The sequence below is a fragment of the Osmia bicornis genome, chromosome 9 (genome assembly GCF_907164935.1).
Source record: "Osmia bicornis bicornis chromosome 9, iOsmBic2.1, whole genome shotgun sequence".
Classification (NCBI taxonomy): domain Eukaryota; kingdom Metazoa; phylum Arthropoda; class Insecta; order Hymenoptera; family Megachilidae; genus Osmia; species Osmia bicornis.
In genome coordinates this window covers 1,193,569-1,212,568 of record NC_060224.1, presented here as the reverse complement: position 1 = coordinate 1,212,568, position 19,000 = coordinate 1,193,569, and the positions used below count along the sequence as shown (strand labels likewise).

The 19,000-nt window shown below is 39.6% G+C and overlaps 3 protein-coding genes across 4 annotated transcripts in view; all 3 read right to left on the bottom strand.

The window, feature by feature from the left end:
- LOC114877504 (suppressor of lurcher protein 1) overlaps window positions 1-19,000 on the bottom strand; it is a 358,815-nt gene that overhangs the window by 308,375 nt on the left and 31,440 nt on the right. For both annotated transcript variants that reach the window (XM_046287131.1, XM_046287132.1), the window contains exon 4: window positions 2,067-2,272. In XM_046287131.1, the coding sequence (XP_046143087.1) occupies window positions 2,067-2,069 (3 nt within the window). In that variant the 5' untranslated portion in view covers window positions 2,070-2,272. The remainder of the gene's footprint in view (window positions 1-2,066; window positions 2,273-19,000) is intronic.
- LOC114877505 lies at window positions 6,392-8,327 on the bottom strand. Its single transcript, XM_029190169.2, has one exon. It carries the CDS (start codon window positions 8,292-8,294, stop codon window positions 6,957-6,959), a length of 1,338 nt encoding a protein of 445 aa, XP_029046002.1. The 5' UTR covers window positions 8,295-8,327; the 3' UTR covers window positions 6,392-6,956.
- Window positions 12,957-13,721, bottom strand: LOC114873140. The gene is made up of 2 exons (XM_029181136.2): window positions 13,632-13,721; window positions 12,957-13,292 (listed from the first exon to the last, which is right to left on the bottom strand). The coding sequence occupies exons 1-2, from the start codon at window positions 13,719-13,721 to the stop codon at window positions 12,957-12,959; spliced, it is 426 nt and encodes a 141-aa protein (XP_029036969.1).

The window sequence follows — 19,000 nt, the reverse complement described above, 5'->3', positions numbered from 1 at the left end:
TCAAACTAGCGACGAATAAATCATTGCCCGTGAAAAAATATCTGGAGACCCCTGATGTCCTTCCTTCTCGGTGAGAAGGAACTTTTTGAATTGAAAGTCGAACCGTATGCAATCCCTTGGCAAAAGGCGTTATTCGACGTTTTAGAAATCATTTTTCACCACGACCCAACGACCACCGAACGAAGATAAATCTTCGACGAAGGACACGGATAGGGAACGGTGAAAAATCGATCAACTTTCTAATTAGTTCTCCACTCGGTCGCAGTTAATCATTAGTTTGACCGTCTTTAATTGCGGACGCCTGTTCGCCGCGCGAAAACTTTATCACGAACGCTTACGAGTATCGTCAAAATCGTGAAGAATATCGCAACACCTCCGGGGAAAAATTACCAGAGATTTATCATGGGTTAACCGCGATAAGCTTTCTATACTGAGCGATTCGGAAATAGTATAATAAATTAATTTCCCGTGTGAAATTGTAATATTATTTCATATTAAGACGAATTTGCTTTTGTAAAAGATGATGGCACTTAATATGGGATATTAGTGGAACTTTACTTTGGGCCGCAGACGATTATTGATTTTTCTTTTTATACTTGAAAAATATTCGATCAAATGCTATTAGAATATATAAAGAGAAATGAATAATTTCGTGTGCCCCGAAGTAAAGTTCAGCCTAAAATGATATTCCAGCTATTAAATTGCACTGGAATTGATAGTTTCAAGTGGCTGATCGAATATTCAATTTGCTGATCGTATCATGTTGTTCTGCCGATTAATAGCGGAACGATTTGTTTGGTACGAACCATTTTCGAACAACAACGTGGTTGCTTAGAGATGGGCTAATACACGCGCGTAATTGCTTTCGAATCAGCAATACATACATCGATTAACGTCAATGTAAGCGATATTTAAGCTAATTGCTGGAGCGACCGTGGCGAATTTCCGAGCATCATTCTTCCATTGTGCAGTTAGGATAAAGCGATTAAACAGTTGGCACGATCAATCCAGATTACTCGGCTGTCGGTGTTATCGATGCGCAACGACGTAAAGTGGGATAATATAGAGTCTAAAATCGCGGACGCCATTGTGTCTGACCTAGAGCCGACACTTACTACTCGGCTATGTAAATTACACGCCTCGACACGTGCCGCTAATGGCTGATTTCTGCCCTTATTCCTTTGTATCTTTCGCGAAATTAACAAAGTAAAGCTTTCAAAGAAAAGCAACGTTTCCGCGAAAGCTGTAAAGCTCCAACGAGAACAAGTAGCTTTTGTCTTTTGTTATTACTCTGTTCAAAATATTCGTGGTACTCAAATAAATTTAAAATTGCATCTTAAATAAAGTAACTGCAAGAATGTAAGCTGTGCCGAAAAGATCGGTAAATATTTAAAAGAAATTAGTCATAAATTGAATCAGAGAGAAAATGAATTTCATTTATCGGAAATCAACACCAAGTTTGTGAAACACAAACACAGAGGCGTCCAACCACAATAAAAACCGAAACAAAAAATAACTGTAACACGGAAACCGGCGTCCGCACGTTGATTTGACTATTTTTTTTTCCTTTTTAACGTCAATATTTTATACGTTTTACAAGCAACGTAGAGGTAGAGGACAATTTAGAAACCACTACCACGTACGATTGTAGAATCACATGCGTTCCACAGAGCCCATGATATGTGTAGAGGGCAAAAATGTACCGCAATTTTATTTATCCATATATAACGCATCTCGTTCACGAAAGGGACGAGAACAGTATGGTATAGTAGGTTGAAGCACCACTTTTCGTGAAAGATTTACGGAGGCGAACAAAAGAAAGTTTAAGAGGTAAGCGATACGAAAACGCACTATAATTTTTCAAAATAGAATGATATTTTTACAAAACTAATGAATTTTAAAAATCAAAAAGTATATAAATAATATTTTTACATTAAAAAAATATTATAAGAATAGTACAAAATCTATTTGAAAATTTCTTTTGTTCGCCGTTGTAAAAGCCAATTCGAAGGGCATTCTAACGAAAAGCATCGACGAGTAGATAGAAAAGAATATTCAGTACTCACCATTACGTTAAAGATGCGACGTCCCTCATGCTTCGGCGCCTTCTCCTACGAGCATCCCTTCTTTCCAACCGGCTGACGTCTCCGCTGAGTGTACAACAGCCTGCACTTTGCACCAATTCATAATCGACGCACTTCCTCAAATTGCCCTCTCGCTAGTTGCATCAATGAAATTTCCTCAAGGTGCTACCTCCACGATGTCTGAACAGCTATCGATATTAAACACGATGCTTTATATATTCGATCGTATAAATCAGCACACACGCGTACACTCGTTTGAAACACGAAGCGTTAGAAAAACACACGAATAGAAAAAACGGACACACTTGTCACTTGTATGAGTCAACAAAAAATGACACTATTCTTTATCAGACTGTTAATTTACTGTTACGATTACAGGTTGATTAGAAAGGGTGTTGGTAGCGCGAGAATTCGAAGCGTATTCGCGATGATTAGTGGTCCCGAGACAGTACGATCGTGACCGGAGCCACGCGAGTGATCGGGGTTGTTTGGAGCCAACAGGGTGCACACGACTCTCCAGCGGCAGTTGACGCGACACTAAAAGGAAATCGGAGTCTGCTTGCCGCCACCTGACGTCGGACGCCTGCGCCTTTCGTCGTCGCGCCACGAGACACCAGATTTCGAGCAAATGACGCACCGCGCCAGTCTATCGCCACGATTTCGTAAACCTACCTGTCGAACGTTACACCTTCTTTAATTTCATTAACAATAATTGCCTAATTAAATAATTGTGCGCGTAATTAAATATTTTCAGAATACACCCCCTTACATTTCAGACTTATACGATATTAGAGCTATTAGGGTTTATTTATATTCGTAATAATAATGATGTGAATATTCATAATTTTAATGATATTAATATTAATATGTTTGATATCCCCTGAGAGCTGCAAACTATTAATAATAATAATGCTAATATAAATATTAATTATTGTAATATTATTGTTTTCAATATTAACATTAACATGATCGTTGTAAACTGAGAGTTGTGGACTTATTGATATTAGAGTTTTTAAGACTCATTAATATTGATAATATGATACGAATTCATCTGGTACACCCAAGATCTTTAAATCTATAATATTCCCAAACAAATGGGATTAATTTTTAAACAGACGAGATCAGATAATTAGGAAACATCTTCACAGACAACGTCGATATTCACAAAGTAGAATAATCGCAGGATTACGGTTAAATACAAGCTCTCGGCAACGAGGGAGGTTAGTCAGATCGGGGGTGAGCACAGATGCCGATAATGGAATCGTAATGCTATTGGCTGATCGATGATAATTTTATTTCGTTCAATGGAAGGCATCGCGGTCTACGAAGTATAATGAGCACACGAGAAACAACAAGCTTTCGTGATTAACAAGCCTGGCACGGTACCGTTCTCGATGCAATGGTAATTTTGCCGCGATCGCTTGGAATCGTATAACCCGCAGGATAATCCTACCATGGCGAGAACTAATTCCGCTTTGTGTACTAATTGTTGCGATACAATGGGATACATTATTCTACCTGGTAACTTTGACTTTTGCCAAGACACTGTTGCTTTAGGATCATAAATCCGAGTTGGGAATAATGTATTATTCCCTCTTGTTTATAAAGCAAAAAGAAACAATGAACTTTATCTTATCAGACGAATAATTTTTAATTATTGAATACAAGTAGACTCTCGTTATAAATCTTTAAGTACACCAGTGCCACCCTTCCACCATCGTAGCATATGAAAATGATATGTTTCTATCTCCCCTTCAAACGAGAGCTTGGAAACTTGACAAATTTTCCACTCTACAGCCCCGTCACCGGCAATATAACGAGAGTTTACTGTATTACAAAATTTATCATTTATATGGGACACCTTTTGCTACATTGTCATTTTCCCTAAGGATGCCTAAGGGGGAGAGCGAAAAACACCATTCTCCCTGAGGAAACCTGATTTGATCGCAAATGTATGTATTAATCGAGAGGATGCTATATGATTATGAATATGCATTAAAGTTTATGAGATATGTTAAAATATAATATTCCGTAGATATTAATCTGATATGAACCGTATTCAACTTTTTTGTGTTTAAACTGTTGAATATTTCAGGAACAGGTACATGGAGTGAGTGCAACATAACTCTCGCTACGTGTATAATAATTCATCGTATTTACGTCAGGTTCGTAATTTATTTGCAGTTGCTCATTTTAATATTCAGCCATCGTGGTTTTCCAGACATGATGCTTTATATTTTAACATATCGTCGAGGCACTGAATTATTTCCTTCACGTTATATTCATCCGTGTATTGTAGTTATATTGAACGAAATAATGTGTAATATGAACTCATTGTATATGAACATTGAAGCGTGTTTGTGTTCCTTACTGTGTATCGTTTAGAAGAAATACTAGGAATGCCGGAGAAACTAGTTTACAAGAAATCCCTCGTAATGTTTACATCCTCTACGTAAACACAGTTATACCAACAGGGATATTGTAAGATCCTTAATACCGTAGATTGTAGATAAAATAGCAAACATTGATATTGTGAAATATTACGTAAAGGAAATAATAAAAATATGAAAATTAATAGAAACTATCTACGTAGGAAACTGAATGGTAATAAAAATGTAAGAACACACTTGTTCACAATGTAACTGATTGAATTCAAACGAAGAAAATCCTATCATAATAAAAAAGTGTATCCAAAGGAATAATTATTATTCTCTTAATTTTAGTGCTATTGAATAAAAACAAACGTGTTTAAAACACCCATCAAGTTTAAAACATAGTCTGAATATCAGATAATATTTTCCTTGAAACCATTATCATTAGTAGAGTAGATTTCTACAAAGTTTACATTTGAATGAACATATTCTACAATGAACAGCTTGTTACAGCGGTACAATGTACAAGCACTTGTACCGACATAACTAACGAACTGCTAATTAGCTTTAATCGAACAGCGGTGTAACCAGAGTACATTTTTGTTGACCTTAAAATACGAGCAGCCACATTCTCTCGTTTCATCGTACGAACAATACACGATTGTTCGAATTGAAAAATTTCTACAAAAAAAAACTCGATGACTTGTTCCCTTTATAGGAGGGCAATTTTTTCGTGTAACTTGATATTCTATATTTTGGAAACAATCTAACGGGAAAATTATTCAACCCCATCGATTTTATTATCGATGGATAATTTAATATTTAAAATCAATTAATATATTTTTTGAAGGCATATCAATTTTTTAACCCTAAAATAATTCTTAAAGAAACAATGTAAAATTTAGAAAATGAAAATAACATAAAGTATACGAAATTAAAATAAAATTGGGGCTCTCTCCATGCTCCGCCGTTCGTGTGTTAACATAGTTTTTCGATTCGTTATCGAAAGCTTTGTTATTCAATTGATTCTCCGACAATTCCGTTATCGAAAGCACGAGGCAATTTAAAATTTCCCAATCGAATTCATTCAATTTCTATCTTGTTATCAAGACGAACGCGATCTCACATTGTCTGTTCACGGATGACGTATTCTCTTATTCACCAAATTGAATATCTCTTCCTTTTATTTCCACCGCTATTCTTTCACGTCTCTAACGATACTTTTCAAAATTTATTGCCCCTCGAAACCACAGACGCTCAAATTCTTTTCTGTTCTATCAGACATACATACACCATTCTCTTTGACTGAGAATAAATTTTGCTTGACTATACATCAAGCTTATTACCGAGCCATAAAAGACTCATTTTCTCACAAAATGATGCAATGGTTCAGTACTTGCATAATATAAAAGTAGGTCAAAATGATTTTTTTCTTTTTATAAAACGTTCATGTTTAAAAGTATTCTATTTAAATGAATTGTTTTGAAAGCTTTTCCAACCAAAAGTTACGAGATGTAATAGGATAAGATAAAAGATTAAAGTCAGATCGAACTATTGTAATATAGAAACAGGAGATAATTTAAGATCACGGACGGAAAGTAAGTTTAAATATTAGACGGCTCTATCCTTCCGTCTTTTGTAGGGTTTCTGCAAAGTTTATTACGAGCCATAATCCTTTTTCCCTTTCACGACACAAAGTTCACCTAACGGAGAACGATGGCGACGTTTAAGCCGGCAAAGCGCCGTATCACACAATGGTTTTAAGCGGAAAATTAGCTTTCTTAACGATTCTACGTTTAACAAAGCTGGCAGCGTACGCGTGTGGCCGCATAAAATCCCCTGAATGATATAATTACGTTTAAACGTTCTGAATATCCGCTTATCGATCGAACAGACTATAGGAATATTTATATTCTAATGACGAGAGTATAAATATTACTAAAAGAATGCTGGTTATTTATTTATTTATTTCTATTACAAAACACAACACTATCTCGCTATCATTTGTAAAATAAAAACTATGCTTATCATTATCATTATGCATCTAAATAGGGGGTGTAAGTACCCGTAATTTCGGGATCCCGCCCAACATCGAAAAAGAGGAAAGAATCCTTAGATGATAGCTGGGTTTAAAACTACAAAATTCTATTCAAACGGAACGATCTATTTGTCGAAATTCAACTGCACCAGGCAGTTTGTTCAAATTGCATGAGCCTGTAAAGCCAGCTTAACAGAACCGTCCGATTAAATGGTCCACGATATTTCAGACGATATCCGTGCAAAAAGTCGTCTGATGCATTGATTGACCTTGCTCCTCGTAGCCTTTTCAGCGAACTCTGGCACGATTCAACCAGGACTTTGCGACACGTCCGCAAATCCAGAAATAAGGACAGCCTTCCTTGCTGGCTCCATTCCAAAGTCCCTTTATCACAGATCGTAATGCAGGTACAAACGACGACACTCCAAGTACCATTCACAACCCCGTTCCTTGTTCTTGCACCTAACACTTGGTCGCTTTGTTAACCAGGTGGTCTTTGATGTCCTCCAACATATCCACGATACGATCTTTATAAGCCTTCAGAGTACGGCACTCGTTGATGACCAGGTCTGATCGTTGTTCACCGTATACCACGTTTTCCAAAAGTTCGGTATTATTAACGAAATACTTCTCGACCGCTTGTTTCGTCAGTAACATTACTTGAATGTTGGCGATCGAATACGCCAACGCGACATTCCTTATTTCCCCGCAACACTCGATGAACTGTTCGCGAGGTAAACACTCCTCCATGTCCAGACCTTCGGAAGCCAATTCGTTCTTCATGGTATCGCAATAAACGTCGATGAATCGATCAAAGTGCCGACGTCTGGTGGCACGATCGGTGGTCAGATAAAGGCACAAAACGAAATCGAGCGCGGGCGGACTGTGCCGTAGAAATTGAAAGTCTATCAAGTAACAACCGATCGGCTTACCGTTCGAATCTCTTTTGAACATCATATTATTCGGCCATATGTCGCGATGGCATACGACGTTTCTGAATTTCTTAGACGATTGCAGCAATATCGGCAGGCTTCGAACGGTCTTCGTAATCCAATCCTTCATCAGGCTCCTCTCTTCGTCGTTGAATCTCTTGGCGTAATCGACCATCGTGCATGCACCTTTGATACAGGAGCAGAGATATTTCCTCGCGGCCAGTTCCTCCTCGACGAAAGCTACCTCTTCCAGCCAGTTTCCATAAAGATCCATGATCGTCTGTCCGGTGGTACGGCGAAGCTTCTCGTCGTGGATCAGGAACCTCGAGTGGAAGGTCGAGAGGGTCGTTATCACCGAAATGCAGTGATCAACGTCGAACAACAAGAATTTGTCCGGTGTTACGTATCCCTCCTGTTTCGCGTCCTCCAGCACGATTATGGCGTTGCTCTTGCCGAGATAATAATCAGGCGCCCATTTCGGCCCGTTACCCATCCCGATCTTCGACATGATATCGCTGTAGACGGCTATCTCCTTATTGAACGTGTTCGAGTTGACGAGAAAATCGTACTGAGGACTGTCGGTGGGCGGCGGTGTTTTCGCGAAGAATTTCAAATGCCTCGATTTATCGTCGATCTTCACGGTTACCGAAAGGGTGTAGTACTGGCCCAGAAAGCCATTCGTCTCCCCGAGGCTATCCAAACTCCAGTGCAAAACGCGGAAGTTAGTCGAGCGAAGTTTCCGCTCGACGATCTTATTGATGTCGGAATCGAGGAGCAGCACGCTCGGTTTATCATCGACAGAGCAGATCGACGACTTGGAGGAGGAGTCGTTGAAACGGCAAGCCGGATCGGCGATGATCGTCGTCATGTTGAAAACGAGCGCTGCATTAGTCTCGTTGAATCGTCGAATTTATATACCCGGCCTGATCTCGTGCACGTGCTCCCATCCGATGACGGGTTGTAAATAAGCATTTAGATGCGTTTCAGAAGAACTCTTGGAAAAATGATTCCTCGACAAATGCGGTGGTCCCGAACGAATGACGGATCGAGGATGCGCGACGCGGGTAAACGATCCGATAGAGAATCGCTTCGACAAACATCCCGGTTCTAGTAATTTATACATCCCGTAAATCTGTCTGGTATACCTTCTAAATGCGACGAGAAAACGAACTCTATGTGATTTATGTCGTTTCGTGGAAAAAAGAAAAACGAGACTACGATAGCGACGGTAGAAAATTCGGTGACGAACACCCCGATAGATTGATTGGAGAAAAATGCCAACGGTGCGTAACAAAAACTTTCACCGTCGAAAATTATACAATCGTTTCGATCGAAGCTCATTTTTAAACCTCGATTCTTTCGTTTTTGTGGAAAACGTTTCGTTTCCTTGAAATTTTTCCTACAGATAAGACGATGTTACATAAATTAGTAACATTGATAAGTAATAATGAAAAGCCTGATATAATAACATTAAGCTCCCATTCAAGTTACTTAACACAGTCAATTCTGAGTGCAGTACGAGGAAACTTGTAAATCAATTTTGAAGATGACTTGGGTAAATATTGAAAGAGTATAAAACGCTTTGAAGAAACGAGATGCTGAGAAAAATATAGTAGATACATCTGCATGAATCGTTAATATTTCCTTCTTTTCAGATAAATGACGGTATTACGTTAACATCGTGCACTTGTAGCAAAATTTAAAATTACACATGTTTCAACGTGAATACTGAAACAGATAAGGATTAACTCAAAGCCAGATGTTTGCTTTAGAAAGTCTGACTAGGCAAAAAGTTACAGCGACTGATTTCTTCTGGGAACGTCGATCCTTAAGGGATTAATGTTGGATATGCTCGGAGTATACATACGTATGAGCATGAGAGTCGCAAAAAACAATACGTGAAACCTCGCGATTTAATAAAAGTGAGGGTATAAAAATGTTTATATTCTGTTCATATATTGTTGCCTAAATTAAATATGTAAATATGTAAATATGGCAAAAATATCAAGGTATCAAAAATTAATTTTCTATTTAATAATATTAAGAATCAGAATGTTTAAGCCGTGCTATAAAAATCTTGAAAGAAAGACAATTTTAAGGAGATATTCAAACAAACGATCCAATTAAATAACACAGCAATATTTCAACGTCAATCATCGTTCTATTTTTATTTGAAATATCGAAGGAAATTTAATTTAGCACCAAATGAAAGCACTCGAAGTTATTAAAATGCAATATTCGCAAAACAATTTCCCTCCGTATCGAACTTCATTCGTTACTATAGGAAAGCATATTTGTGGCTGGTTTCTTTTCAGAAGGATACACAAAAAATAGAACAAACTCAATAACATATAACGGATCGATATGAAGGATTGCGATAGAGTTGATTGAAATAGAACAAGAAATTTAAGTAAAATTTGATTTTTTTCGATTTGACGATATAAGACCTTGTGGTACACAGCTACAGCTGTCGAAAGTTTTGTCATTTCGAGCCATCAAACCTAATGGATTTCTTCTCCTCTCTAATAACAATCCAATTTATCAATGATCGATCGTTTGAATTTTAAACAGAAGCGGAAGTTGCGTGTAACAGCGAGAGTTCAAGAACGAGGAACCATGAAGCGGAGTGAACACAACGAACGCGTAATCCCGAGTAGAAGGGGAAAACATTAAAGCCCATGGGGTGCTATAAAACAATTTCAAAGAAACTTCGTCGTGGCTCTGGTAGCCGTTGAAATTTATTTGCGTTCGCCCAAGAAGGCGTCTCTAACTTCTTCGAAAGGAGAAGGGTAGCTGCGTATTAATGAGGTCACACTCTAGATACCCCTTTCGGCTTCGTTACTTTACGCTAGCAGAGCTCTATAATTCCATTAACCGCTGTTCCGTAGCTATAATATTGCTCGATGTATGTACACGCCGTCGTAATTATTGCTGATCGAGTTTTCACCGCAACGTTCGACGGTAATTTCCACCGAGTAGAGATTTTAATCAGACTACTCGTTACTCGTGAAAAAAAAAAAAAATCCAGCCTTGTTCAATTGAACGCGCCGATTAAATCGTAATTAGTCGACGCGATCGAATGCGTTTTATTTAGAATCAGAATTAAAGAGGTGACTTTTAAGCGTTGTCGACTATAAAATGGTTCGCTTCGTTTTATGGTCGTATACCATTTGGTGAACAAGATTCCTTTCTGATAGCGTAATAAAAATTGAATGATCTCGGTTAAATTATAATTTAACGAGATAATTAAAAACAAAAATCTTTAAATCCAATAACGAATTAATTCGTCCTGTTCAATTATCACGGATTATATATACTCGGGAAAGTTTGAGTGGTCGTAAAATCTGAAAACAGCTTTCGAACACGAACGATAGATTAAGTCATAAAACATCCCGATACAATTGGAAAGTCATCAAAGTTTTGCGCGTGAAACGTGAGGGGAAACAACTCATTTTGCGGAACATCCAAAGGACAATTACAGCGACGAAAGAGTCATATTCGCAGAAATTAGAATCAACGTATGACTTCTTTCCGCGAACGATAAACTTCGTTTCGTCTCGGTTTCATTCGACTGTCATTATAGCGACTTTTAATTGCCGGTTTTGTCACGTACCAGCAACAGGCTGAATCGCGACTGCCAGTTACCGGAAGATCGTTTTTCCTTTTTCTTTCGCGTCGACAAGAGAGGCCGAAACAGAATTCTGATTAATCGACGTAGCTCTAATTAAACTTTTAATTAATGAGTCGGAAACAAGCAGACAATTTTCAGCGTCGGTGTTGGCAAGGACCGTGACCACGGACGATTAACCGTGGACAATAGGGAAGTCTTGTTGCAGCAAGACGAATACCGGTGGATGCATTTATGCGCATAAATTTACACAAATTCTTCGGTGATTAGCGGACAGCTTTTTGTCTTCCTGTCGCTTTAACCCTTTCTTGTGTAGGACAAGAAAAAAATGAGAAAACTTCTACTATTTGGTCGGTATCTTCAATTTTTTTTTTCAAATTCTAGTTTTGAAACACATTTTTTAATGATATCCTTCCTTGCCAAATATCCATTTTTATCGAAAAATAGAAAATACCGAATTGGAAATTTATTTTCTAGTTTTATTCAAAATTTAATCAAAGGCGCTTAATTGCAATTAAAATCACAAGGGTGAGCAGGATATAACAGACGATTCGAGGAACGTAAATAGCCAAGGCAAGACACAATATCGAAGGGTGACCAACAATGGAAACCGTGACCATCAATCGATGAATTCAACGGTAAGTGTATTGAACACCCTTTGACGGTGGTATGTGTGTTTCCTGGTTACGTAAAGTCCCCGAGATTCGTATCGATACTTTCTGCACGGGCTTTGAGTTTCGATGCCTTCCACCGAGACTCGAAGGCAACTTACTGCAGCGTGATGCGGAAATATATACCGTGCATGCAACCGTGTGTATAGGCACCCCTTTTCATGGTGTTTCCACCCTCGTATTCGGAAGTAGCAATCCCAGTATCAACCACCGTTCACTGGCTGGATACAGCGACAGGAACAGAAATTCCAGGGAATACGGTCAACGGTGGGTGTATCTTTGAAGATGCGAGATGATATCGCTCGTACAGTTCAGGAAAATATTTCACACTGTTTTTCTGACGCTTTTGCAACGTCTGATAGCGGAAATAAGATCGTACGAGAGAGAAATAATAATTTTGATAAAATGGAAATCATTTTCTGGTTCAACATCCAAGGAGAGGAATCAATCAGCAACGGCAAAATTTTCCAAAAATTAATTAAATCTAATAAAGGTAGTACAACAACAGATTGCTTTTAAATTGATTTTCAGAGGTATCGCTTAAAAATAAGGTCCCTCGGTGGCCATATCGTAAACTGGATAGAAAATCGTCTTAACAGAAAGGTTACTGGGGGGTGAAAAGTTATTCCGTGCATGAGCTGGCTGGTATTTACTCGATCTATCCAGCAACGTGGACGAGAACGATCGGCTGGCCCGGTTTACCCAAACACTGTGTCAACTGCGAGTAGTTTCACGTGAAAACGAAAAAAGTCGAGCCATCGACGGCCTCGTTTCCCGGATGAATTAACTTCTTTACGCAAACACCGCGCCACAGACCGAGTAATTTTTTAATCAAACTGATGCATCGCGCGAATTAAACCGGGAATCGTATACCCCTCGTTGTTTGCATTCATTGTCGTCGATGATGTGTGAAATATGATAATTAATATTTGTACTTTCAGCTATTACGGCAAATGAATTATCCGGTTGCTGGTGTATGGAATTTATTTTCAAGTAATAATTTTTATTGAGAAAAATTTAGTAAATCTAGGAATAATGGCAAATTTTATGTAAGATGTGTTAATGATCGTATGACAAGAGTTTAATTTTAAGGAACGTCCTGGGAGCCGATTTTATCGAAAGGACCCACTAACGGTAACTTTTCCTTTGCTCCCTTTTCCTGGATTATTTGATTCAGTAGAAGAAAGAAAGCTTGCGATCGATCGTTAGCAAGAAGCCAGGGGAAACTTGTCTAGCAGACCACGACTTTCCGTTCGTCCTCATCGATTAGACGGAATTTCCGGCTGTAGAACTCTCGCATTTTGTTCGATCGATTGAATTTCTTCTCGGGGAAATCGACTTGGACCCTGTTCGGTCGACCGTACCAGAGATTAGTAGTCATTGGGACCTTGTGACCTTTGTTCTCGTTCGAGATCTCCAGCCAGTAAAGGCTGGGCTTAGTACGATCGCATCTTGCTTTACTAGGATCGAAAACGCCACTGTGAAGACGTTCGTACGCCGATCTTGTACTGTCTTCTTTGTTATTGTTGAAGTACGAAATCGAGTGGCGGGGAGCGAATGGTTCCAACTGAAAATCAATTCTGTAACCGAATACCTGCGCTAAACGGGCTGATTGCAATATACGTTCATAAAAGTATGATGAGGTTTCGCAAATGTTTAATTTTGTTCATTTCCGGTAATGTTCTTAAAAATGAAATAACAGTGCGAAGTGGAAAAAGGAGGAAAATTTCATCTTGAATCATAGATTTCTACGTTAGAAGGGCGGAAAATTGTTTTTCCCCGTAGCTCGTACGAGATAATCTCGGTTAAACCGTGAACGAACCACTTCCGGAATGAAACGTTCAACGAGCACGTTGCTCGACATTAATTATTAAGTCACTCATATTCGTTTGGATGGTCCTCTTACCATGGGATACTGTTTTGCCTCTTTCACCATGCACTCTTCCGTCGCCCGCATTTGAACCCATGGTGTAACGAACTCCGGTTGTTCATACATTCTCTTATCTTTCTTATCTTTATCATTACCACTGATTTACGACAGAAAGGGATTAACATTGAATTTCCGGGAGTTAGGTCACGAGGGGCACACTTTCGAAGCAAACATTGAATAAACTGAAAGTATCGAGTTCAAGGAAACAAAAGAATATTTAGAAATTTTTACAGAAATCGATTTATATAAAAAGAAACTATATGGTATTCTACTTAAAAAATAAAAATGTTCAAATTATAATATAATCAATTATTTGGATTATGCAAAAGAAATCTAATATTCTTGAATTTCAAGGCAACAGAAATTCTATGTAGTATTGTATCTAGATAATTAAAAGGTATTTCAGCCAGTTTGAAAATGAGCTTTTGTTTATTAATGTTTGTTTAATAAGTGCCAGGATGCGCCATCTCACGAAATGCGCAACAAGTTCTCTTCAGGTAAATCATTAGTTCAACGATTTTATGCGATGCGGCGCTGCTTGTATAATTCTCACTAATTTTCAGGACGAACAGTGTGATCGAAATTAAATTAATTAAGAGCGGCACTTAATTAATTAGATTCGAGAGGGACCGATAAGCCGGCTGGCAGTTTTCTCTTCCAGTTTGAGCGTTCGGTCAACTTTCGCTAACTCGATCAGCGCTTTTCTCGATTATCTCGTTACCTTTTACTCTTTTCTCCCTTGTATATTTGTTCTGTTATACTTTCGAGTATTTGATAAACGTTAAAGAAAAGAAACGTTCAGTTACAAGAAAAAACGTTCGAATAATGCTATTCTGTTAGTTCCAATTTGGGAATTTTGCAAACGAATGATATGCAAATATTCTTCTGTTTAACATAGAAATAAAAGAACTTGGAGAACCTCGAGGTAAGAAAGAAAAGGAAGTTTTCATAATTCTATTTCCGCGTAAAGCGTAATAATTACATACATTGGCATAAATTACTTATGCGCGTTAATGCAGGAACTTGAACAGCGTGTTTCAAACGCATTCTGTGCAAAGTAGAATTGAATACATTAGGAGTACGTATGTTAATGTTTTTCCACGGAACGAATGCATTTCTTTTTTTCCTTCGTTGCATTGATGTGCAAGGCGCAGCAACAATGTCCTAACTGTGACCAAGTCCCACGGTTCATCGAGAACTGTGTTGTATGCATTCGACACTGTTACAGCAAAAGGGCAGAAGTACTCTCGTGAGGGAACTTTTTCATTCTCTCTCATTTCCGAGTAAAATGTCGCCTGCAGCAGCATCTGCGAGCAACAATGAGAGTGTGCAAGGAAAAGGATTCCACAGTTTACGGACCTACAATGCTCGGAAAAATAAATCCAGAATGGTGTAATTAAAATAATTACACCATAAATTTAGGTAATTGATGTTTTGAAAGGAATTGCCGGTAGATGAACATTCGAGCAGAGATGTCTTAGAAATTAGCATGGAAAGTTTCGATGAATCCCGTCGACGCATTTGCGTAATTTTCATTTATACATCGTGCGCCGCGTCGACGAGTTCGTTACGACATACATCGCGTTTCGGACGAGTCTAATCAAACTGAACCGAACGCGGTACGCGGTTAATCGTCTAATCGAATTAGCCGAAACGGACGTCGAGGATTGGCAGAATTTCTGACCCAACCAGGCCAGAGTCACGTTTTAACGTTTACCGAGGGACCCGCTGATTTCTGCAACCGTTCCTGTTATTTCTATTCTATTCCCTTCCGCTGACGCTGCAATTATAGCCAATCTTCGTACAACAAAAATACCCGATCCTATTTTTTCAAACAGACACGCATAGCGTTCGAATAAAACGTGTAGGAGACAAAAAGAAGTTCTTTCAATCCTGACCGAAATTCGAGCGGAGTAGTCCGAAGCGTATCCGAGTAAACAAGCATAAGTTGCCGATCGTGTGGAATGATCCGCGAATCGTTTCGATCGATGATCGAGTTAGACGAACGAGCGTAAAAGTGGCGAGCAGGAAAGGCATGGAAGGAAGTGGAACGCGGTCCTTTGCAATTCCATAGGAAAGGGGTAGCTAGCTAATCTCGATCGAGGCATCTCGCGAAGGAGTAACGAATCGGGAAGAGTAGCGTTTGGCGAACGTCGAAGGTATCCGTAAGTCGGCGAGAAGATCGCGAGCAGGTCGGATATGGTATCGGTGATCCTGTAACTCTTCTCCCGCCTTTACTGAACGCTCGAAACGGTCCATGTTGAGAGAAAAAGGGAGATCGTGAGGGAAAGAGAGAAAGGGGAAGACACGAAGGAGAAGGAAGACGATAAAGGTAAGAGAGATGAGAACTGATAGACAGTGAAAGAGAGAGAAGGAAAAAGGATGATACATAGAACGAATAGCGAGGTAAGAGAGGAAAAGAGGGCATGACTGAAAGGTGAAAAGGAAGGGGGTAACGGGAAGTGGTAGGTGGAGGTGGTGAAGGTTAAGGCAAGGGGGGTACAGGAGGTATGTCATACGACACACAGGGCAGAGTTTAATCAGGTTCGACTAGTTAGTTGGCAGGTGCGAGCATCGCGCGAGTAGGAAGGAGAACCGATCCGATCGGGCTCCAAGAAGCAGCGTGGCTCCTGTATGCTGCTACTCTAAGCAAGAAATGCAGCTTTACCTTGGTCCCCTGCTTTGCCCTCCGTTTCTTTCCGGCTCACTCCGGCTCTTTTATCTCCCGATTCGTACTTTCAAAGACCTCGGACGCATCGACATTCTACGCCGTCTTCTCACAGTCGTTAAATGCTTATAATTTTAACCGCTGTCTTTACGAGGAATTCCTTTTTCCCTTTCCCTGCTCTCGCGACCACCTTTACCTACGAGCCACCTCACCGGCCACGTACGTACCGATCCACGAAACGATAGCACGAACGATTTACGATCGTCAAACGGATCGAGCTCGATGCTCGATTGATCGCTTAAAGGAAATACGATAATTCGAGGAATTCAATGACAGTGACAGGGTTCACTGTTTCAAAGTTGCTTCTTTCTTCATCAGATAAGAGAAGGCTCTCTTAATATTGCTAATTAAATCAAGTAATTTTAATTCAATTTTGAATTTCATATTACATATTTTCATTCTCTAAATTTCACGTTGCTCCTTCAAAAATTATTCTTCCAATATATATTATACATCTGTTTGAGTCACGATTGACCCCACCTCCGCTGCTTAAGGATTAAGAAAGGTCTTTTTTGCCACGAGTGTAATTTCACGACACTTTTATATCATCGAATCAACAATTTAATCCTATCGATATGCATACGGGAATCTATTTTTGTGAATGGCAACGGAGTGTTACGAGTGAATGTGTCCAAAATAAGCAGAGAATGGTCAATTCAGTTATAACGTATAGAAGAGTTGAGACGCCACCTTTACAAGCGAAATGCAAATAAACCGCTCTTTTACTGTTATTCGGAACATGCCCCGTCCGAGGATTTTTGCCGCGGCTATGGCTGCGCCTATATTTACCGAGACGGCCAGTTTGTCCTTTTTTTCCCACGTGTGTCGAGGCGTGACCTCTCGCAAGGCGATCCCATAGTCTTCTAGGTATCTCCTGGTAACGAGCGATCGACGACGACGACGACGACGACGACGCGGATGAACTACGTCGGGTATCGTCAGGGCGTTCGCGTTAATGGCGACGTGTGTCTCTTGTATACCGTTAAAGGCCTTTCCGATGCCCGGTGTACCTAATTAATGGCACGTCCGTGACGCGGATACCAGCACGCCTACGGCGGGTTCAAGCGGATAGCGTTGTACGAGCACGTGCGATGTCATGCCTAACATCCGTCTTACTTGCTGTCACGCTATTCAACTACTTGGTAAATAAGCATAGCTAGCTATGGTCGCGCGAAGATTGCAACGGAGACAGGAGGCGCGTGGTTCTGTCGACGGGTCGGTGGATCAGCCGCGTGCGTACGCCTATCAACGTATAATTAGCGCGCCGCTATCGTAGATCTAAACTCGTTCCCGGTAATCGAGATATCGCGATGAGCGTCCGTACGTACACGCGACTATGTCCACCATCTAGAAATTGAACGAGTCAATGCGGAAATCGCGACCAAACCCACGTGGACGTCCGCCACACACCCACGGTTTACTAGCTTACATAGGCGGCACACACGCTGCTCGCATTGTCAAGCTGACACCCTCTCTGACAGGATTAAGCATCGATATGTTTTATGACCGCATCGAGAGGGAACCGATTGTGCTCCGTGATATCGATACACACGGGATTCTACGCGAGCGAATAAGGTGTTGAAGTATGGGCGTAGATCCTCCCGGACGGATGTATTTTATTTGCACACGTCGGCGAATAAATACCTGCTGATGCAGGCAGGTGTTTTGCTCTTAGATAATCCCGTCGCGATGACACGTGTTCGCTGATAAATGGATTATCATATGAATTCTCTTGGTTGTTTACAGGGTGCTCGAAAGTTAGACTACCCGAATGAAATAAAATATTGTATTTCCACTTGATTTCCTCTACAACTTTAACGAATGATTACAAAATTCTAACTTTTTGTCCCACTTTTTGGAATCATTACGATCCGTCAACGTGTAAAATAAATATTTGATGCTGTTAGACGTCTCGTTATGGGATATAAAAACGCAGAGATTGATGACGCTCTAAAGAAGCCGATTTGAAGAGATTTTTACCAATTTTAATTTGAAATGTTCATAAAGTTTCGAATGAAACGTCGCGTTTTATTCGAAACAAATTGGAAAATGATTTATGCTACTCTAAGCGTACAAGATTTACATTCAATTATCACGAAATGATTTCCCTACACAGCGACTTTAAGCCGCGTAATAAATTTCTTTACCCATCGCATCTATCTTATAATTGAATATACCAATGAAATAACGTCTACGTATTAATGGAAATAGTTTAAGGTTGCAATAAATCGATCCGGTCGTTTTCTATGAAAATTGTAGTCAATGTAAAAAACAGAAACAGTCGGATATTAAGCCGATTATCCCATCAAAGAAATAACATGAAAAGTACTGGAAATTACTAATATCAAAGAGGAATGTAATTACAGTAATAAAACGATTCGCGACACATTACAACGTAAATATGCTGCTGGTCTGGTAACTAGAAATTAGCCTGGTCTCGAAAATTGTCGAAATAAAAGGCTGCACGGGGTCCGTATAACCCATCTCATTAAAGAGTAGAAGAAACGTTAAATGTCGGTTGGAAGTTGCACGGTACGTTTGGAACAGCTACAACCTCTATAAAGTCAATCACGTTACGCGTTTACGAGGGTCGCTCTTTCTGCGGCTCTTCAAGTCG